The sequence below is a fragment of the Camellia sinensis genome, chromosome 11, assembly GCF_055761805.1.
Source record: "Camellia sinensis isolate YWXY chromosome 11, ASM5576180v1, whole genome shotgun sequence".
Taxonomy (NCBI): Eukaryota; Viridiplantae; Streptophyta; class Magnoliopsida; order Ericales; family Theaceae; genus Camellia; species Camellia sinensis.
The window spans coordinates 92526303-92550048 of record NC_138971.1 but is presented as its reverse complement, the minus strand read 5'-3'; the positions used below and the strand labels follow the sequence as shown (position 1 = coordinate 92550048).

Sequence of the window (23746 nt, the reverse complement as noted above, 5' to 3'; positions counted from 1 at the left end):
TTGTTCTACCACCATAAATAGACCTCAAACACACTTTCCTCATTTATTTCTTTTCTTCTTCTTGCACTTTTCCCTCTTTGAGCCATGAATCTCTCCCTTTCTCTCTAAACTCAACTTTTCTCACATAGATCTCTAGATCTACTCGGCTAGAGACCTCTTTTCACCTTGGTCCTTTGAGAAAGGTTGTGGATTTCGTCAAGGGCTTTCTTTTGATCCAAGAGCGTCGTGTTTTCGTCGACATTGGCCTTTGGGGCTTTTTGGCTTTCTCCTCTTCTGGAGTCGAGGTAGGATCTATTTCCTTAACTCCATATGAGTTTAGTAGCATATTTGTGGTATATTTATATTTGGTAGTCATTTGGTTGATTTGAAACGTTATTTTGGGCTTGATGGTTTTGTGAAATTTGGGGGTTTTGGGGCTATAATTATGCTACTATGGTTATTTTCAATATACAAATTGCATATAGATTTCTAAAAGTAGAAAAGCCCCAATTTGTAGAAAAATCCTAAATGATATTGTTTTGGGAGTTGGATTGATTTTTGGTAATGGTTTGGTTGGAATGAGATGGAAAGGAAATGGTTGTGAGATTTCGAAAATAAGTGTTGTTACTCTTTTGAATAAATATATCTGTATTGTTATCTATTAAGTATTGCATTAGAGATAACTGTTTTAGCTATCGGTGGAGGATAGCATTGCCGTGTATTAGAAATTGCATGTGAATTAGGCAATTTGAAATCATTCATATCATGGAGCATGTAATGGATTTTTTGAATTTGAAACCGAATGTTTGGAAAGAGGTTTTGGAAATTCTCGTATTTAGTTTTGGAACATTTTTATTGTTTTAAAAAATAATATTTTGAATCACACATATTGTGCTATTGGAAAATGGTGAATAAAGTGGTAAAGCTATGAGGGGGTGTTAAAGCAGAATTAAGTTGGCCTGTGTGTCTATGGTGAAAGACCTAAACCCGCGCAGTAGGTGTCAAGCCTTCTAGTTAGCACCGGTAAAAATGACCTTGTGATTTGTATAGTCACCCCTATGAACACTAGCCCTGGAGATTTACCCATTTTATTTACTATCGTTTTGGCTTGAAATGATGTTTTGGAAAAAGGTTTGAGCAATGTATTTGCTGTTGTTTAGCGATGTATTCACATTTGATTTAGCAATGTATTTCCTGGTTGGTATTGAGATACCTATATTGGTTTTTGGCAAGGGATTTTATATCAAACAGATGTTTTGAACTCAAAAAACGTTTTGATTAAACGTAAGATTTTGGTAATTGGAAATAAGAGATTTTGTTGAGATATCAGGTGGATTTGAAAATGCATTCGGGCATATTATATATATATGTATTGCATCATGATCATTTATGCAAATGTATAATTTCAAACTGTGAGTGTTACGTTTCTGAAATGTACACTAAGATTTTTTTTTATAATGTTTTTGTACGTATTACGTTGGAGTGTTACGCTTGGAATTACATTGAATAGAATGTTATGTTTAGAAAAAGCACGCTAAGAAATTTTTTTTATGTGTTACATTAGAGTGCTATGCTTGGGAAAAGTACAGTAATGAGTTTTTTTAGAGTGTTACATTGTTACATTTGGGAAATGTACACTAAGAAATTTTTTCGTGTGTTACATTGGAGTGTTGTATTTTTTGTTCGTAATATGAGATTTGTTCCAGAAGGAGGGAAAATTCAAAACCTTTGTAGTGCAGATTGTCCAAATGTGTAATTTCACATTTGGAGAAACCCACTTTTATCCTTCAAAAGCTAAACCCAAATGTGTAAATGACTACCTTTTGTGTAATTTCTACTTTTAATGGGACCTTTGGGTATATAAGAAAAAATGAAAGACCAAACAGTTCACAAGATCACATTTTGGGATTTATTGGTACTTCACCCTTTAAAATTTTATTTTATAATTTAATAAAGGATGCAAAAATTAAAGAATGAATATTGATCTTATTTTGGTAACATAATTTATGGAAGAATCTAATTAAATTTTTTATTTTAAGAATATAAAATTAATTTATAGATCAATCATATTGTGACACATATTAACAAAAAATAAAAATAAAAAAAAAAGAATTGCAACTTTCGGCTTTAATAAGAAGACAAAATTTCGCAATTATGATAGTATATAAATTTTGTATGAGGTTTTAAAATTCTCATAATATCTCTTCTTAAAAGTATTCTTTTGTAAAATATATAAATAATATCAATGTCACTATTATTGCTCAATAATGCAAAAATTATAAGTTAATTATGATAATTTTAAATTTATATTTAAAACTTATAAGTAATGAGATAGATCATTATAATTTTAAATTATATTGTGCTAATTTTAAATTTAAATTAATAGATTACTTTTCATATTTAATAACTCTTAAATTTGAATTTTGAAATAGATTAGTATAATTTTTTTTTTTAGATTTGATATACTTTTAATTTGAAAGTCATAAATCAAGGAATATTAAATTTTATTTTTTATTTTTTATTTTTTTTGCTTGAATAAGAGCTAGTCTATAAAAGATTTTTAAAATTTTTAAAAATTAAAAAATTATGAAATTTAAAAGTTAAAAATCTCCTCTTACATATATAATATATAGATAGATGTGAGAGGGTAATTCCACGTAGGCCAAACCATAATGGCCTTGGTTGGCAAAGGTTATTTATTAGGGTGCCTCTATTTATACACTATAATTTATCTCAAGGCAAACTACTTCTAAAAGCACACCTTTAATAATTTAGTAAATATATATTTTGCTCATCACACATCACAAATTTACATATTTATCCTCACTCATACACCTATCCACAACAATATACACTCAAACTCCCATATTTACCCTCACTCACTCACACACCCTCACACACCCACCTTCGTCCATCTTCCCCCCTCCATTCTCAGTTTCAACCGGCGAACATTGTGTTGGTGCTCAACACAGAGTGAAGCAGTGGTGAAGACGTCGTTGGTGCTTAAGTAAAGTAGTAGGTGAGTTCTCATTTCGCTTAGATTTTAGGGTTTTATGTATTTTTCACCATTGCCATGAATGAATCAGTTCCAAACCATTTGACACTGTAATTTCGAACGCCAAAAGCGGTACGGGCTCGTTCGACACTTGAATTTCGAACCAAATCAGTTTGTCCGACTTGTTATTGTCGAACTTGTTCGGACCTAGAATGTTGAACTATAATGCTTTGTTCGATTCTTTGCTGTCGAACAATATATGTTTTTTTTTCCCCTTAATTTCCCCCACATTGGGAAAGTTTCTAATAAATTAATATAATCAGTTTGTCTGCATGAAGTTTTCTTGCCGCCAAATTTAATTGATTTGAAGATAAAGAAAAGTGCTGTACCCAATTATATACAGTACCTATTTCCACCATTACAAAACTTTAAAAAAGGGTCTTGAGCTCTTTGACCACAGCCCCAAACCACCTCATTAGTAATAAATTGACTCGTGTAGTTAACAAGACCCCCAGATCCAATATTACTGCATTCCACGGATGCGCAGTTCTCAAAAAATGGAATTTTTTTTTATAACTGTTCGGCAGTACAGAGTCGAATTAAATGAAAAAGTTCGACTATAGTAATCCGAACAAGTGCAAGTTGTTCGGTTTAGATAGTCGAACAAATGTAAGTTTTTCAATTGTAGTTTGTCGAACATATGTAATTTGTTCGATTGTAGTTCGTCGAACAAATGTAAGTTGTTTGATTGTTGTTTGTCGAACAATGATATATTATTCACCTCTGGTTAACTGAACACCGATTTACCACTCATAAACAAAAACAAAGACAAAAATAACAAAAAAAAAAACCTTTTCATTGCTCCATTGTTCCGAATGAGAATTGTCAGATGCATCCTTCATTGAATCCAATCAAAATCTTCAATAATACTATATTTTTGATTATTTGTTGAAGGGTTTTTGATTTTGGTTTAGGGGTTTTGGATTATTGATAGAGAAGATGCGTAAAGAACAAGTTTGAAATTGATGATTTACATTATATTGATTCTTGTCCTTTATGGTAAATACACAAATGGTGTGTATCATAATTTGTCCTCTATAGTTATTTCATTTAAGGTTAAAATTGTAATAAAAAATAAATTAATTAAGGTTTGCCTTGAGAGAGAGGATGGTGTGTAAATAGAATGACCCTATTTATTACTTTTTGGCTAAAATTCACAAAAGATAAAATAATTTAAAATAGTCAACAAAAAAAATGTCATATCAAATTCATAATCATTTTATTTTTTTTCTCACAAATATCACATATAACTATAAAAAAAAATTTAATCAACTTCTAAAACACAAATATTTTAATATATTAAAATAATTAAAAATTAAAATAACCTATTAAAATAATTACGAGGTGGATATATAGATAGATAGGAAGGGGTAAGCGTTAGGCCAAAGACCCCAAATAAATTATTAAATTTTCTATTGAACATCTCATATAGGTGCAAAATCTACACACATGTGATTTGTATGATTCTTATATCCGCGAGAGATTTGATAAAAAATTTGATAATTTATTTGACATCCATAATATTTTATGAGTAATGCCACGTACGCCAAACCTTTGTTTAAAGTGGAATTTGTCCAATGAAATAAGCCCTAAACAACATCGATGAACTAGTAGGCAGGCAAAGAGCGGTTAAGCCAGAAGGGCACATGAATGAATGAATAGTAGAGAAAGAAAACGAAGAAGAGAGAAAGAGAAAAAGAGAGAGAAAAAAAAGTGTATTAATCAAAGAGCAGTGAATGGGGAGATGGAGAGCTTCCCTGATCCTGTCGAACATGGCGAGAATAATAACAATACCCAAATCCACTAACCCTAACATTTCTCCTCACCTTCTCAATCCTCTCCGTCTCTTGGTTTCTTCAAACTCCACAAATCGATTCTTTTCTGCACTCCCATCTCCATCACCCATTTATGACAATGATTTCTATTATAGGCTCCCTAATTTTGTTGCTCTGGACTCCAAGCAAGATCTGGATACCCCCAAAATCCCCATCAAAGCTTACTTTCTTTGCACCAGGTAATAATAATAATCTCCGTCAATCTGCTACGTACCTCATATATGCATATCTTTATTTATACTGCTGCTGGGTGTTTGTAATTTTACTTTTTCTTGTTTGGATTTAGAAAATTATTACAAATCAATGGTAAACTTTATAAATACTAATAATTACTTTTTCATGAATCTGCAATTATTTTTCTAAACTACCACTGTTCTGTAATTTCCCCATTATTTTATTTGATGACTGATGAAAATTGGAGTGGGAAAAACCGTTAAATTGTTATTGGATAGTTCAGTTGCTCGATGTGAAGGTATTCTTGGAATAAAAGGTTGGACAGCATTTGTAAATTTCTAGTTTTTGGATCATGGAATGCGGGTTGTATTTGTTGGTTTCTAAATTCTATATATATGTCATTAGACGCTTTATAAAATTTGTATTGTTCTAACTAAACTTACAAGTTGAGCTGTGATAAGCGCCCCCCTTTCACTGGGTCTATGTCTGTTAAGTACCTTGTACGTGTGCGATGGGAGACTTCATGTACTAGGGAACTAGTTGGAGCAACAATACGCTCGTTACCAAAGAAATAATTCTGTTGCTCAGCTGGAATTGGTGTGTAATTGCATATAGTGATGGGAAATTTGTACGTTAGTTATTATTTTTCCTTCTGTGATTGCATTTAGTTCCATTTGCATAATAAAAACATTTCTTTGATTTTATCCAGAAGGCGTACTGCCATATAGAGCGCATAAAGACCAACAAAGTCATTTTCAAGGATGTCATGTCAAAGTCAACGTACCCTTTTCTAATGGATGAACAAATACGAATGGATGATAAAACAATGGGTATTTAGTAAATCAAATTGTAATGTATGGAAATAAAAAAAAAGGACATATAAATGACACAACCCAGAACAGAAAAGAAGAATAGTAACAAACAAGGACAGTAAAAATTCAAGTCCTCAAATTGCCCCTTGTACTAGAATTTGAAAAGGATTATGTCTCTTTAGATAGAGATATGTTATTGGAGATAAAAGATAATGAAATCTCTTTAAAAGGAATAGAAACCGAAGCCCAAAAAGAGGATGAAAATCACACTCTACCCTGTAGAGAATCAGTTTCCTCAAATTTGTACTCAAAGATCCTGGCATTTCGCTCCAACCAAATAACCCATAAAAGTGAAAAGAAGACACCATTCCTCAAAGTCTTCTCAAAGACTTGGCTTTCTTATTGGTGCCAAATCTCTGAAGTCAATCAAAAGCAATTGAGTTCAAGAAGCTAGGGCCACCCAAACACGTATTTGCTAATTGAAATAACCGGTGCCATGAAGACAAGTCGAAGGTTGTTCTTTTTCAGCTGGTAATTCTATTAGTTGTTCTATGTTAGATGGGCTTGCAGCCTTGGAGAGTGTCAGGTATATATCTAGAGGTTGGATTTATCAAATCTCAAATTTAAGGGTGCATAAACTTGGCAAAAAATGGTCGTATTTTCGTATTTTTAATTTATTATGTGAGGAAAAATGATGTTAACATAATTTATAATTAAAAAAAAAAAATTGATGTTAACATACAGTGTCAAAAGGACATTTTGCTCATTTTTATAGCATTTGTACAACAATATATACATATAATGATAGTGTTAAATAGAAATATATAAGAAGTGTTTGATGGGAAGTATAAGACACATCCCACACCCTTGTCGAAGTGTTGGCCATTTGACATAGATATTTGTTTTATTTTGAATAGTCCATGTAATATAGATGTTGCACCTTATCGGATTGCTTGCAACCTTGCCTTGATGGCATATTGGAGCCTTACCAAATGTATTTTTATTAGTTGTGTGTTTTTGGGATAGAACAAACATACAAAGAACCACTAATATTCTACCTGTTAGTGTGATTGAAGGCCTTCTCTTGCAAAATTATGTGCTAAGATATCTACCGCATCCAATCCATCACTTCAACTGGGGAAAACCTTAGTTTGATGCAAATGCAGTGGAGCATTTCATGTCGTGATGGAATGATTACCATGCAGTGTTGATGCATAAGGATCCTTCATTTTTTTCTTATTGCTAATTGATGGCTGTAGGTATGTGGGCCCACGTGTCCACGAGGTGAGCTATGTCAGTTGCATTTCTCAGCATGTCATCTTCGTCATGAGCCTTGGTCCCATTTGTTAGTACCGTTAGTCGTGAGGTGGCATTTGGACCAATGAGATCTCTCCATGTGCCACCTATCTCCTTATGATAGACGTCGACTAGCCAAGACTAATGGACATGGTGTCTTAGCCTCAAGCCAAGTGCATTTTCCAAGGAGCTTCTTTGTCAAGTTTGACCGCCTTCCCTTAGTCGAGCAAACTCTCCATCACAGTGAGCCCATCTCTGCTTGCTTCAATATGTTTAGACTTCCATCGGCTCAACTGAGCATACTCTCATAGTTTACACTTGGTTATCTAATGGCACCCTAATGCTCTCATGAAAAAAGTTTTCAAAGGGGAAGGCGCAAGGCGAGGCGTAAGCCTCAAGGCATTGAGGCGTAAGCTTTTTGAGTTTTAGTTTTTTTTTTTACTTTTATAAAACATAAAGTTAATTAATTATAACACAGTTTTTTAAAATAATAAGCTATAAAAAAATGATCTTAAAAAGTGTGATTAATATTTTAAACACATAGACGTATGCATAAAATAAAAATGATGGTTATTAATTTCAAAAAAAGATAATATTAAAGGCCATTTTCTTTTAATAAATGATGAAGGTTCTGGTCAAGAAATTGGAAGTTGGCAAGATCCACTGAAAAGAGAGAGAGCTTTAAATAATAAATAAATAAAGGCCTTTATATTAGTCATTATCTTCTTCTATCATAAATGCCTCTCACCAACAAAGAAGAAGTTAGAGACTCCCATTCTTTACAACCAAAGATAACGGAGACAGAGAATAGAGAGAGAGAGAGAGAGAGAGAGAGAGAGAGAGAGAGAGAGAGAGATACTTGAAAACCCTAATCATCGAAGATCGCAGCTCAGATTTCCATGAATTTTGAATTGTTCATCAATCGTAAGAGCAAAAGACTTGTATCCCTTTGAATGTATCTTTGATTTGAAGCATATCAGCCAAGTTTCGTTTCTTTCTCAATTTTTTTAAATTTTTTTTGTAATCTAGTTAGGCACCACCTCCTTGGAAAAAACGTTCAGTGTGCAAGATGCGCACTTGAGGTGTTCTCCCTAGACCTAAATACCTACGCATAGCTGGTGTCAAGCATAATAAAGAGCGCCCCAGTGTGTTTTATCAACACCTCGCCTTAAAACACGCCTCAATGCATGCCCTAATTGTGCATTTGAAAACCTTGCTCATGAAAACCTAGGTTGAGGGTGATGCCTATGACCACCTTGAGGTTGATGCTATGGTCATCGGGCTCCCAAGCATTACCTTGTGATCCTCGCATCGTATCACTAGGTCTTCTGACTTGATGGCTCGAGTTTGAGGGTTCGTTGTGGGGTTCATATGACTCTTCTTCGATGGACTTGCAACTCGATCCATCTTAGAAAGAGACCTCATCAAAAAGACAATCATAGACCAAGACAATGACACATGCTGTGTTCTGTACGTTTTCATACTTGAGGTGCACGCTTGACTACCTTTAAATCCTTTGAGAATTTGGGGGCCATTATTAGTTGTGGCATTTACATCGAGGTTGTTGGCCTTGTGACCCAGGTGAGTTGGCCTCTATAGCTTGACCCTGTATAAATAGTGAGCCTCCACCTTCGCCTCCTATTAATCTTCACTCTCTGGTGAGAACGCTTTTGTTCTCCATCTCCAGGCTTCCATTACTACTTTTTCTCTTTCTAAGATCATTTCTGCTCTCACCCAGTCCACTTCCAGATGGTCTAGCACCATCTCAATGACCACTATACTTCCTAGAAGGCTTCTTCCAACCAGCCGACTCATCCTCCACTCTCCACAATGTCTCATAATGATCACACTCCTGTTGGGAAGTTTGGAGTCTACTTGACTGATTCTCATAAAAAGGAATCTATGAACTTATAGGGTTTGGCTTGAAGTTAGTGAACATGTGTCTTGGAGTTAAACTTGACAGATAATGGTGAAGTCTATGGATTTCTCACACATTTCGTATCGAACAAGAAAGTTGAATACATAAATTTTTAGAAGTTGTTGACTCTATTCTACCTGCCAGCATCCTTGTGTTGTGGTTCTTTACCGTGCATATTTGTCCTACCTCCTGTTCAATCAACATTGTGCTACTTCTGTGCTGACAGATTTGTTAAAAATTCATGGTACTCCAGTGGAACAAATAAAAATATGTCAGTTCTTACCTTCTTCACAAGTTGTTGTCTCTTGTGAGGTTAAATTGAAATACATTTCACTTAAAATTCTCTGTCCTTTTCTCTTAATTCACTTCTAATGATTATCTGACTGGAATTTCTAAACTTTGGTCAGTTTAAAGTTTAGTTCATTGAAGCTACCTTTGAGGAAAGTCTGATGTTGGGATGACTCAAGTGATATAAATCTGAAACACCACTTTCCTTTCTGCTTGCATATTTTAGTTGATGATTTAAATTAAAATTAATGAAATACCTCCTAAAGATGGGGATTCCTTGGAATCTGTTCTTGGTGTAAACTGTAACATGTGTAAGTTTCTTGTTTGATACCAACTATACAAATTCACTTACCCAAAAATAAATGAATGTTTTAGCCACTTTTTCCTCCCTTCTTATTGCATTGTTTTGTTTTGTGTATATTATTTGTGTAGGACTAACTACTTTTTTTTTATCTCTTGTATTGTTGATTTTATATGATTTTGTTTTGTTGTAAATTTTTTGGGTGTTTGGATGGTTAGTTTATTTGTGTTATCCTCTGCATGCTTTGTGTCTCAGGGCTCCCTCTGTCTCTCTCACCTTTCCTTGTTGCTCTGTTTTTGTTCTTTCTGATTTTGCTTTCTCAGATTCATGATTTTGGCAGTATTGATTTGAAGAGCATGCATGCCGAGAATTTGAGCAACGTTGTTCCTCCCACCTCTCGCTCATCAAATTATATTGCTCTCAGATTCTGCAATTTCCCTTCAAAAACTACTGTAAGAATAGTCAATCAACATTACATACATTATTATACAACGTCATTTGATTTTGTTTCTTCCTTTTCCTTTGTTTTTTTAACTGACTTCTCCTTTAAGTGGTCATATCCTATGATGTAATTGACTTACTTTTTATAGCGTAAAAGGGGAATGTGGTCCCACTTTTCGATTTGTCTTGTTTAGCTGGCTACAAAAATGACACTGAAACTTGTGTATTCTTGATCTAAGCTATAAAGCCTTGCTTGTTAAGAATCTTGCGTTTATGGAGGGTTCACATGTGCAGTAGATTGTGGGACCTTCGGGGGAATCATGGTAGGCACAAAGATGATACAAGATGACCAGACGTGGAGAGGGAGAGAGATGAGGCAGACTTAGAGACAGAGAGAGAGAGAGAGTGGCTGTAACAATGGAGTTGAAGCCTCTCAACGGGTCAGGGGCAAGGGAGATGACTCCATGAAGGAATGGTATGATCTCTCTTGGTGGGGGTGATCTCCCTTTAGATAGAGGGGGAAAAGGTTGTAAAGCAATGGAAAGCTGTACTAGGTGTGCTCACCCAAGTCCAATAAAGGTGTGAACTTGTTAACCCTTGCTGACTCTATGTGAGGTGAGTCTCTCTCGTTTTAGAATGGTTAGAGTGGGCCCACCTTGAACGGTGAGCAAGGCAGCTATGATGATACTCTCAACTTTAGCCGCTAATCCACAGGTCCTTGATGATCACGTGCAGGGTCATGGGTTGCTCAGACGTTCCATGACCTAAGCACCAACCTCGAGGTGCCCTAGGCCTTGTTCTCAGCCTAGGCAGGTTTTGTAGCATCAGGGTGCAACTATTGAGTCCAGTGGAGGGGGTATGGTTGTGGGAACCATACCCTTAGTGATGCTGACGTGGCAAGTTATATAGGACAGCTTGCTGGACTTTCAAAATAGAGGTTAGTTGACTGCCTAAACAGTGAGTAATTTAGGTTTTAATGATTAAATTGAAGGCTAATACGTAGGGTAAGGGATTAGAGTTGATTTGTGAATGGTTGAATAGGGTTTTGAGATTGAAAAGTGCACTTTTAGAGGGCTATAAATAGTAAACCGAGAATAGTAATTATGGTATGTGTGCATGAAAGAAAAAAGAGAAGAAGAAGATAAGTCTATGAATCATTCTTAGAATCCCTTAGGCATTACACCTAAGCTTTGATTGCATCACACAATTCATAAGAAAGTTTCAATGCTTTTCAAATTCTGTAAAATATCAACTCTATTAAATTTTGTTTTCTTAATAAATAATGTAGAAAGAGAGCATCAAGATGATGCGAACAAATCAAATAGCGTTATCAAGCCTACATCTAGACATATAAAGAATCAATAAACTCCACAAAAGAAAATAAATCCGGTGCCACTCTCCTCGGCACCCAACTATACAATACCACAAAAAACGTGTTTTTCAACCAAGGCAATAGAACCGTTAGCCCGTGAAAAGTTTGACAATTACGTTGCAACCATACTAACCACATTAAACACAAAGGCGCAAGATGCCAGGCCTTCCGACATCTTTTTCCCACCCGACCCCCCTCCAATTGCACAACACCTCCTTCAAATGCCATAGGGTAATGAAGTAGAAGATGTGAAGTGGATTTTTCATCCTAGCAACACATTCACAGACACACCTTGCTTGAGCGACTGCCTAAAAGAACCAAACACCCGCTGAAGAGGTGGGTTCACACGTAAATTAGTGCGGCCCAAGTCCCCCTTATCTCGTTGACCAAACCCATTGCTTTGCCCATTATGTAAAAACCTACCTTCTGTTGCCCCACACCAGCTCGCTGAAACCGACGTTGGCTGTCCCCCCTTCGGCCCAACCCAACCCCCATACCAAGAGGCCTAGTAGGATCCGACCTTTGAATGACCCAAACCTCTTTCTCGACCCAAGCCCAACCCCCTCTTGTCACATTAGCCCTCCATCCTAATGACTCTTTGCACAATTGTATGCCAAGATCACCCGTAGCCTTGATGATCTTGCCCCCAATCTCGCCTAAAACCTTGTGGCAAAAAATCTCGCCGCCCACACTGTCCCTTTTTCCCCATTTGTGGTGCCACCACTAGTGGCCTCACCTCACCATGAGTAACCGGCGTAGGTAATTGCCTACACCGAGCTCCACCGTTTGCCGATCTCGAATGACAACAAACCCATCCACCGCCGGGATTAAAACCTTCCAAAACCAATGCCAACTCTTCCCACTCATCCTCTGATTCGGGAATAAATACCTGTTGATGTTGAACCCCCATCGTGGTCACCACTTGTACTACTTGACCACCTTGCTTAGCTTGCACCCAACACGCCATGCTTCATCGTCCACCCCACAGACAACCCAAAAAAGTGCCTGACACGTCACTTGCCGCCACCAATCTCAGTCTGGAAACCAGCCACTGAACCTCACATCCGATCAAACCAACCTCCCTTTGCAATCCTTGGTCCCTTTTTACTATCGGCAATCAACTATGACCAATGCCATCCATCACCGCCTCATCAATCTCAAAAGACCATGGCCCCAAAAACAAAAGTCGCTGCCGATGACCTTTCTCTGGCCCCACTAATAGATTCTCAGGCCTTCCTCTCATTGTTCAATGCATAAGAAAAAGAATCGAAAGAAACAACACAAAAACCACCACCAACAATTTGAAAAACATGCACAAAGCTAAGAACCCACCAGCCAAGAAAACACTAGGTATAATCACAAATGACAGGTGAACCCATCAACAAAGTCGAACATAAGAAACGATGACCAAGAAGTCCCGAAAAATGAAACCAGAAAGCAGATCACAGACTCAGAAAATCATGAAAGCAGACTGCAGACTTCTCTAGAAATGGTCTCAACTTGTAGTCGATCCGTCGATCCACCGTATAAGACTCAAAATGTCCCTAAACAACCATTGGAGAAGTTTGCCAACCCTAGATGGCAATTGGAGTAGGAACGTGGGCCCTTGACGACCATTGGAGTAGAAGCGCGAGCCTCAGACAAACAAGGCTCGAAAACCCTAGATAACCACCAAAGATGGATCATGAACCCAAAACAATCACCAAAATAGTTTTGCAAACCCTAGCCGACCACCGGAGACTAGGAGATTTTGTAAACGATCTAGAACCAAAAAAAGAAATTACTAAAACTACTTTGACTTCCAAAACTAACTCAAGACCAAATAAGAAATACAAATAAAAATTAATTAAATAATTTGACTCACAAGACAATCCATGGGCTTATAGCCATGTCAGCAAATATGAAAATTACCAAAATTCCCTTGACCTAAAAATCCTAAAAAACATAAAAATAATCATAAAATAGGTCTCTAATAATACTAGAAACATAATTATAGTAAGTTTTTTGTTAAAATCATGCCAATGTCCAAATATTATCGTTTCTTTGAATTTAGCCTTCTTTGAGCTTCTTATACTTTGCATCATAAGTCTTGTGGGACCCGTTGGTTTTAATTGTCTTAACTTAACTTGAATAAATTGTCAAAATTATTTTATGAGTACAAATGTGGGTTATATTGCCATGTTTAGGTTATGGTACTAATATTTAGTACTCTTTCATAGCAATGGACAAGGCTTGAGATGTGAGTTAGTGCCCATTGACTATATTTTATGTGGGTACATTTTGAGTTGTAAATAGACTGTCAGCTCCAAAACCCTTATTTTAATTGGAAAGGTGTCTGTTTCATTGCCCTTTGCTTATGTGAAACTTTTTACTTCAGGGCATTAGAATTGAAGAAAATGTGAGCTGCTGCCATTATATGGTTGTATTTCAATATGGGTCTGCTGTCCTGTTTAATGTCGAGGATCATGAAATTGAATTTTATTTGGAAATTGTTAGAAGGCATGCTTCTGGATTGCTTCCAGAGATGAGGAAGGATGGTAAGTTTCTTTCCAAATACCTTTCTTTTGACAAAGGTGGTGAAAATGATTTCGACTTAAACTATGCCCTATTGTTTGCATCCACATTTGTAGTTTAATATTTTACTACATCTTTGAGTAGCATGAGAGTTACTATTTGACGTTTATTTCTTATCTTTCATATTATATATATCCTTATGGAGACTTATCCAAAAAACTGTTAAGTATAGATGTGACATAGAAAACAGCTCTGTCGGTGACACCTATGTATAGAAGACCACAAGACATTTTCTGGTTGTTCAAGATAATAAACTTGTCTATATTGCAGCATATTGTGGACTTTAGTTGGCCCTGTTAGTTATTTAATCAGTGAATTTTTTTTTTTTTGACAAGTGAAGATAAGTTGTATTAAAGAGTGCTGAAAGGGACGCCACATATGTACAAAATCCAAAGAGGTCAAAAGGGCTCAACATCAAAATTGAGCTCAATAGTAAAATCTACAAGAAGAATCAGTTTGTGCTCTTTCTAGACAACAAGGTATGGGGCCATGGGCAGATCGACATCAGACGATTGGCAGCAATTGTCCCCACTGGATTTTTTTAAAAAAGACACTATATCAACATGTGTTTTCCCCCCTAGAAGTGCTGCTAGTGGAGCAATTTGCACCTTCTTATTTTGTCTCAAAGTGGGCCAAGAATAATATTTCTCTTTTTGCCCATTCTTTCTCTTCTTGCTATAAAATATGCTATACTACTATTTTGTCAACACTACAAGATATATGAATTACTCATTAGGCCTGTTTGGTGCAACTTTTGACAAGCTAAAAGTTGATAATCTAAGTGAAGAAGGTAAAAAATCCCTTCACCAGTTTTCAATAATTATATATTTTTAGTGTATTTACGTTATTTTTGCCTCATAAGTTGTAAACAGAAGTTGCACCAAATGCTTGAACTTCCAAAATTAGAAAAGAAAGATAAACACCCTCCATAAGCTGCACCAAAAAAAGGCAATTTTATGTTGTCGTCTTTGAAAGGTGTGATCTCTTTCTTGCATTGATCCTTAGGTTTATTTCTTTCCATTGTCAATCAGGGGAAAAAAATTTAATATTCTTGAAATTGTTTAGTTGTTTTCATTCTAGCAAATCAAATGAGAAGATGAAAAAGTATCTCTCATTGTCTGCCATGTCATAATTTAGCTACCCATAGTTCAAGATCATAACTGCAGTTCAAAAATACTCTACATACTGGTTTTCCCTCCTTGTTATTACTTACACACATCTTCATTAATGTTGCATCTTGTTAATTCTGCAGTTCTATGATCATTCCATTTCCATAAGTTGCTATATTTGTTAAGATTTAAGATTAAAGTGTTCTTATTTAGCCCGAAAAAGGAAAAAAAAAATGTTCATATTATGTGTTTAGCCCTGTGTGCTCTGTTAAGCCTCATGCTCTCACTTTAAAGTTTTGAAAAGTAAGTTACAAGTTGTTTGTAAAAAAGGGTAGCTTATAAGTTGATTTATGCAAATTTTTGTTTTGCTTTCCACTTCCCCCCCAGATTATGCTGTAAAAGAGAAGCCAACGTTGATTGAGGATATGCAGGGAGGCCCAGACTACATTGTTCTGAAAAATCTGGACACAGATAGTATCCGCATTATTGGTAGTGTGCTTGGTCAAAGTATTGCTCTGGATTATTTTGTATCACAGGTATTTTTTTTTTGAAATTTCCATAATTTTAATTTTTTTAATAAAATTATCTGAGCTATTCAGTGAAAAAAATGAGATATGGAACCAAATGTAAACTGCTGTAGAATGGATTCTGAAATCCGTAACAGATATAGCCTAGAAAAAATTTTGGCCCAACCAATTCAAATTTCTGCCCCAAACAAAAATTTATCAACCAGTCGAAATTTCTGCCCAAATTAAATGAATAAGTTCAAACAAGAATTTACCAATTGAAATTTTGGCCCAAACTAAATTACGTTTGAGCAGTGTTAAGAAAATTAATCAAATAGGAAATTCAAGCTAGTAAATCATCCACCATTGTTGTATGTGTATGCCATAATAATCAAGATCAAACTACAAATAAATCAACCACAATATCATACACAAATTTACGTGGAGACCCTCAAGAGGGAAAAACTATGGGCACAATGCCTGCAATCAAATCCACTATTCATGAAGTAACTTGCAACAATTTACCTAGGATACATACTCAACTTCCAACCATAACACCACGGATTCTTGTGCGTTCTCCACCCCACGGTGGCTCCAATTGAATTGGATTGACGGAGAGTAAGGATGAGGAAATGAATAGTACTCAGCACAGCCTCTCTATTGTACATAGAATACATTCATACAATTTGCTTTTCTAGTCCAAAAACCTTAAACTCATATACCCTTTTGATACACATGCTAGATCAAATATAACCAATAAAATTTTCAGCCTCCATGTTCTCAAAGATCTTTTCTGTCTAAGTCACATGGGCAGAAGCTAAAATTCTCTTTTGGCCCATATGGAGTGTAAACTTTTATTTATGTATGTATGTATGTATATATACATTTATAGTCATGTTCAAGGAAGACCCATCCTTTCACAACTATTTGAATAATAACTCTTAACATTTTCTTAAATGTTTTTCTACAATTTGACTTAAAGCACATGGGAAAAAGTGAAGTCGCTGCACATCTCTTGCACAAGAGAGAGGCCCACCGTCTTTCTGAATCATTCATTAAACGCTAAACCTTTTGAATAAATAAAAACGACGACACTTTGGAAGTCTGTAATCTTAATAGATACACTTGAAAGGCATGGAAAACTTCATAATTTGGCGCTGAAGTGAGATGCACAAAATTCGGCATCATACAAAAACACTGTTTGACTGTTCGACCATTGTTCACTCGTTTGATCATTAGTCATAACATACTTGGATTTTATTTATTTTTGTTTTTTTGGACGAAATCAGCGCCATTGGAAAGTAGACTTTTGTAACTTTACAATGGTAGGTCATGGGCTCAAATTTGGCATTGGATGAGGGAGATATGTCTGTTTGAAGTTAACCCTGAAAATCCGTTGTGAATCAACACTGCACTTGCAAATGTTTGAGTGTTCTTCGCATGAGTGTCAAACATTAAACACTGGTCCTGGGCAAAGTAATGACTGAATGTCAAATGTTTAACCAATCTTTCTAACATAGAACTTCAAATGTTAAACACACGGGTGAACTTAATCCAACGTTCGAACGTTCAACCCCATCATTCGAATGTTTGGCATGATTTTGCTATGTTCCACAAAGATCAAACTTTTTCAAACATCTTTACAACTTCAAATATCTTGCAATATCAAATTACAAGATTATCCATCAATGTTTTGTCATGGAAAAGAGCCAACACAATTCTTTGTTCGACTGTTTGTTTTTTAAGTATCATAGATGTGTTTTGCTTGTCACTGCCATTGAATCATGGTTACTATTTATTGACACAGCATGCTATATTGGCAATTTAGTTTTGAAGGAAACTAAATCCAAATTTGGAGTTGTTCGTAATCTCTCTCTCTCTCTCTCTCTCTCTCTCTCTCTCTCTCTCAGGTTGATGGTATGGTTGAAGAATTTACAGATATAAATCGTGGTATGGAAAAAACTGGTACTTTCACAATGAAGAGGAAGAAGCTCTTTCAACTCGTTGGAAAGGCAAATTCAAATCTAGCTGATGTGATTCTCAAAGTTGGACTTTTTGACAGGTAATGTTTTATGTAATATAAAGTTGAGCCTCTATTTCATTTTACCCATGATTGAGTATGCTAAATTGGAAAATTTTTTTTTTATGCTTCTCATTCCATGTGCATAATTTGAGATAATTTTGAAGGATCTAGATTGGATACTATAGGCTCTTCTTCCTCTTTAGGTCAAAAAAGTTCAGTTGATAATAAAATTCAAAACATTTTCTCCTTTACAAATAAAATGTGTTCATTAGGATGTAAAGAAAAGTAGGGACACAATATGCCCATGAAGGTCTTGGAAAACAATTTTCCATTAAGGCTTTGTTTTGCCGTAAAATATTTTTCCCTAAAATATTTGACCTATTTTCCGTTGTTTGGTTGGCCAAAAAGTAAGTAAAATATTTTTTACGTCATATAGTGTAGATTTATTTACGTTTAAAAATTCCATAAGTTATTTTTTTTCTCTCATCATGGTTGATACTACTCGAAGTACGTATCAAGTTTCATTACTTTCATACACATTGAACGTTTTTGTTCTCTATCTCTCTCTCTCTCTCTCTACATATATATACCTATACCTATACATAAATTATGGTTGAGCAATTGATCGGAATTAGGTTTTGGAATTGTCATTTTTGTTACATTCAATCCTTGTCTTATTTTATTCTTTAGTAATGATATACAAACATAATTTGTATACAAACAGTTTATATATAATGATTTATTACATTCATATTCACTAATTGAAAGTTCAAATTTTCATTACTATATTTCATAAGTTGTAAGAATGACATTGCCATATCATTTGTGTTCAATTCTATATGAAAATTATGTATAAATATTAATTTTCTTTGTTCTTTTTAAAATTTACTTTATAATTGATTCTTTATTGAAATTTTTGTTGTAGAAAATATTTTAAATATTTTAAATGCTAATCAAACACAGGAAAACAAAAACAAAAATTTGTTTTTGGGCAAAATCATTTTACATGGTGTAAAATATTTTACGGTGAAATAGATGGAGCCTAAATTGATAATGCATTCTGATTTGGTGGGTAAAAGCTTTTTAGGTTGTACCGAGTACCTAGGTTCCAGTATCTTCTTGGTTTTGGTTGCCTTTGTCACCAGGTAATGTTAGAGACCCACATTTGAGACCCCCAAATGCACCCACAATCATATGGCAAGGAAGTAAAGCCCCACATGATTGAGTATGTGACAAATCAAAAGTTGACACCAATCATTCCACATCATTGTGGGGGTTTTATTAAGGGTCTCAAACACTTTGCCTTTGTCACCTGCTTTCTTATCTCTGTTTGTCACCAAGTCACCATATCTTACTCTTTTATATTCGAAGATAATCTTTATGTAGGATTGATCTGTGATGTGCCTATTCCAATATTGGGAAGGATGCTAGAGTATTTCTATGTTGGATAGGTGATAAATTCAAGAAACCTATATCTTACCTGGACAAAGTTTTTCCACCATGGGTTGGGATTAAGGGTGATGGGTGGGGGTTTTACCCGAGTAAATCCAAGCCCATCATGATTAAGGAGAGTCTTGGGGAAAAAAATGCTTATGGATGCAAGTCAGGTGTGTTCAACACAGTCCACCCAGGCAATGAAGTCCAACTTTATTTTTGTTTGGACCTGGATAAACTGGTCTGAGCATTTGATAGAGCTTGGCCTAAATATGATAAGCATAGATTAAGTTTGGGTTGGGCTTGGGCAGAGTTTCAAATGACCCAATTGACCCAGCCCAATTTCATGCATACAATGGTTCTCAAGGTAAAGTTGTAAGTTAAGATTAGATAACCTCCACATTGGATCAGCGCCTCTTTTTAAACAGTAAAACTTAATCACTCTCTCCATCAGCTGCACACTCACAGCATCCACCCTCTCCATTGGTAGCAACACCCCCCAGTTTCCAAGCAGCAACTCTTTACCATCACAACTCCACAAGCAGAGAGGGAAGGCTTGACTGCTAGCTCGTTTGTGCTTGATGGAGCTATTATGGAGGGAGCATTACATGAGGACCTTTCAAGTGGTAGAGGAGCCTTTATATAGACTTAAAATTTGTTTTATGGGCCATTTTGTATAGTTGGTGTTCGGGGATAGTTACTTACACCTAGCCTTGATTATTTTGTGAATTTTGTTGATTCTCTTAATTTGTAAGAATCCATAGGACAGTTTTTTTTCGTTCTTTTTTTGTTTTTGTTTGTGGTGGGGGGGAAGGAGTCTTTTTCATGCACCTTTTTTTGTATTGTGGGGTATAGGTTATCATGGTTTACCCTTTTGCACATGGGTAGAATCCCTTTTTGGTGCTCTTTTAATACAACTTGATTTTACTTATCAAAAACAAATTAAAAAATAAGGTGCACACCTAGGATGTAGAAACTCTGAATAGATTAGAAACAAAATTTCTTTTGTTTTTATCTTCGATTAGAAGAAATAAAACACAACACATTAAAAGGCCTAACTTTTGGAGTGATGGAGACATAAAAGGCTCACTGTGGTTGAACATACACTAAATGTGAGGGGCAAGGAATGTGTTTGGTTTCAGTTTTCTGAAAATTGTGTTTATTGTTTTTCATTTTTTTTTTGTTTTTAGTGAATATTTTTTAAATTTTAAGCAATTTTTTTTTTTAGTTTTTTAGCTGCACTTACATAGATGTATCTAAATAATAAAATATTTGTGAAAAAAGATTTTAAAAAATTAATAAATATACAAAAATATGAAAAATGTACTGAATTTTCGTATATATATATATATATTTGTATTTTTTGGTATTTAGTGAATTTTTTAAACATTTTTTTTTCATAAATATTATACTTTTTAAGTGTATTTATGTTAAGTGTGTCTAAAAATTAAAAAAAATTACTTAAAATATTAAAAAAATTCATTGAAAACATTAAAATACGGAAAGTAAAAAAGTAAAATTTTTTGAAAACAGTTTTTTGAAAACCAGAACCAAACAAGCTTAGTCACAAGGTAAGAAATGTGGAATCATGCTAGGGCCTTTAGGTCCAACTCCATATACAGAGCATGCCAAAATGACCTAACTTTGGAGGAGTGACGGGGAAACAATTATATTGAAATAATATCTTGCAGGTTAACTTTTTGCCACACTGTGTGGGGGTTGGGGGACTTTCTGTGGTCTGCAGTGGTGGTGGGGAGAGAGTCAATGTGGTCTGGGCTCAGGCTCATTAACATGTAGTTACGCCATGCTCTGAGAACTTCTTGGCCACTTAAGATTACTTGCTTTGGTTGAATATTTCTGCTTTAGTTTGCCTTACATGCGCATCATGGGATCAAACCAAATTTGAAGCCTAGGAATTGTAGACTTATTTGCTAGATTAGAAAAGAAGTAGAAGTCATACATTTAAAAAATGGATACATTTGAAATATGAAATGGCATTTATTGTTTATTATGTATAACTCATATATGTGTACGATACTTGCAAATATACAAGCAATTGCATACTTCTATTTTATTTATTTGTTTATTTTTTGTTTGGGTTCATCTGGAAGTTTATAGCTCTGATATGTTAAACTGCATTAACATTCCATTTATGTCTTCTAGTCCTAAGTCAATAGACCACTTATCAAGAATTTTATGTTTTTCCTTATCTATCCAGTTGATGTATCTGTGATGATGTTGCCCCTGCATTTAATTTTAAGTCTAGTTGATTAATTCAAACTCTGAAATCCTATGAACTTTTTAGATTTTTTTTTCTTCCTATTTTTGCTTTCTTTAATTTTGAACAAATGAGTTTATTCCTATGCTTGTAGCAGCCTCTGAATTAATTTGTGTGTTCATTATATAGGTCAGAAATTGCTTGGAGAGATGCAAAATATGGTCAAATATTTGAGTACCTTCGGGATGAGTATGAGGTCACTCAGCGATTTGGAAACCTTGATTTTAAATTGAAATTTGTGGAGGTATATTTCAGCCTCTTGTATATTTCCTAATATGGATGTTTAGGTTGGTTCTTGTTGGATATTAACATTTGAGTATTCTTTAGCATCATATGATATTATATAGTTGAAGGGCGCACAGCAGTGATGATAAAATGCTAAAAGTAACCAGTATTATATGAACAAATGTGGAAGTAAAAACCACACCACACCCTTAGGCTGTGTTTGCATCATGGATTTGCATAGAGATTTGGAAAGGAAAAGGAAAAGGTGAGGGAAACAGAGAAAAAAATGAGCTTATATTTCATTCACATTTCCCTCACCTTTTCCATTCCCTTCCAAACCCCTACCCAAGTGCATGATTCAAACACAACCTGGGTTTAGTTGGCTAGTGCATGGTTGAGTTGGAGGAAAAAAGACATGCTGACATTGACTTAGTTCTGCATCATGAGAGTAGCAGCTATTGTGATGTCATATGGTCTAGAGCTCCAGCATGTGTGTTTGTATGTGTATGACAATTTATATAACTTTTGGTTTTAGCTATTTGTTTTCCTTTTCCTTTCTTTATTTTTTTTTGGATGAAGTTTTTACCGGTGTTCAATATGTTCCAAAAAAAAAAAAAAAATTTATATGCTACTAAACAAAACAGTTTACTGGTCTTCGGTGCTCCTGAGGCATCAACTAACTTGGTGGAAATTCAAGTCTTTGCCCTCATATTTAGGCATTGTTTGGCGTGATCCAAAAAAGTTAAAAAGTCAAAAAGTCACTATCCTATTTAAGTCACATTATCTTATTTAAGTCACATCACCTCTCTAACACATCGCTTTTAACCCAACCCATCTTTCATAAAAAGTTAAAAAGTGCACTTATTTAGATCATCCCAAACCATCCTTTAGTATTAAAATTTTCACTAAAATCATTGCAAAGGACCGACTTGCGGCCAAATCCTCCTTCAAGTTGTTCAACACAATTTGGCTCTTATTCTCACAATCTGCAGGCTCAGAGAGAATTCAGCTCTAGTCCACCATTCTATAGATTGGTTGGGGATCCACTATTTCTTGTGCGGATTGGGTACCTAGAAGAGCAACGTGGTTCATGTGTGTAAACTAGCATCAGGATTTTTATAGTTATAGGCCTACTTGCATCAGGATTTTTATGACAAATTTATCTCATGTCTCTATCACTTAAATATTTTTGGCCATGTCTAAAGGTCATCACCTTCATGTTTCCATATATGTTACTATTATAGTAAATAATTTTATAAAAAAGTGTCTGTTAACTGGTAAAAACTTTGCCTTTCTTTTTGGCAGCACAACATTCACTTTCTTCAGGAAGTCCTCCAAAACAGAAGGTCGGATCTCCTGGAATGGTGCATCATATTCTTGTTGAGTATCGAAAATATTATATCAGTATACGAGATTGTTCGTGAATCAACTGTAGTTCCAATGTGATCAGAAGGTACACAATATTCGTATTCAACAGCAAATAAATATCACTGTATTAAAATTCAGCCATACAGTTCAAGCAAAGCAACACTTGTTTTGTATTCATTGACCTTGGTATTTCTGGCAATAGTTGGGTAAGGTTTAAGTTTCATTAAGAAGATGGCCTTCTAAATTGATGGCTTGAGCAGAGGAAATTTTTTATTTATTTTTTGATATGTAATGAGATACGCAGAAAAACCTCATCATTATGTAATGTTTATAATTGGATTTCATTGTGAGGTATTTGGGTACTTTGTGATAATTGAACAAGATCTTCATTTTGTACATAATATTGACAATTAGTTCATAGAGTGCTTGCTTGGTTGCACTTACTATGTCATTTTGTAAGTTGGTTCATCTTGAAATCATATACTGTTTGGGTGGTCCAAGGAAAAAAATGCGTCCCTTCCAAATTGACCAATTTTAAGATGTTTGGTAGTAAAAATTTGAATTGATAGAACATTGAACTGAGTAGGTGTAGGACACTAGATTGAAATATTCATTGTTGCCAGCTGAAGTCCTAATATTGCAAACATATATATTTCCATACAGACACTTGTAATATTTCTGAATAAACTCATATATTCAATTGCGTTTGTAATACAAGAGTACATCGGTTTATATAACAATCTAACTTAGGACTGAAA

At 34.9% G+C, this 23746-nt stretch overlaps 1 protein-coding gene across 3 annotated transcripts; it reads left to right on the top strand.

The window, feature by feature from the left end:
* Nucleotides 1–4610: 4610 nt before the first annotated feature.
* On the top strand, nucleotides 4611–23406 carry RRG (sporulation protein (DUF155)). 3 transcript variants are annotated; one of them, XM_082894325.1, is made up of 8 exons: nucleotides 4623–5048; nucleotides 9999–10110; nucleotides 13849–14008; nucleotides 15542–15690; nucleotides 17571–17722; nucleotides 21525–21639; nucleotides 22613–22712; nucleotides 22926–23406. In XM_082894325.1, the coding sequence occupies exons 1-8, from the start codon at nucleotides 4771–4773 to the stop codon at nucleotides 23042–23044; spliced, it is 1185 nt and encodes a 394-aa protein (XP_082750451.1). In that variant the 5' UTR covers nucleotides 4623–4770; the 3' UTR covers nucleotides 23045–23406. The 3 variants fall into 3 exon arrangements, with proteins under 3 accessions (XP_028078887.2, XP_082750451.1, XP_082750452.1); XM_082894326.1 differs by having other exon boundaries at nucleotides 4643–5048; nucleotides 9982–10110; XM_028223086.2 differs by lacking the exon at nucleotides 22613–22712 and having other exon boundaries at nucleotides 4611–5048.
* The last annotated feature ends 340 nt before the right edge of the window (nucleotides 23407–23746 follow it).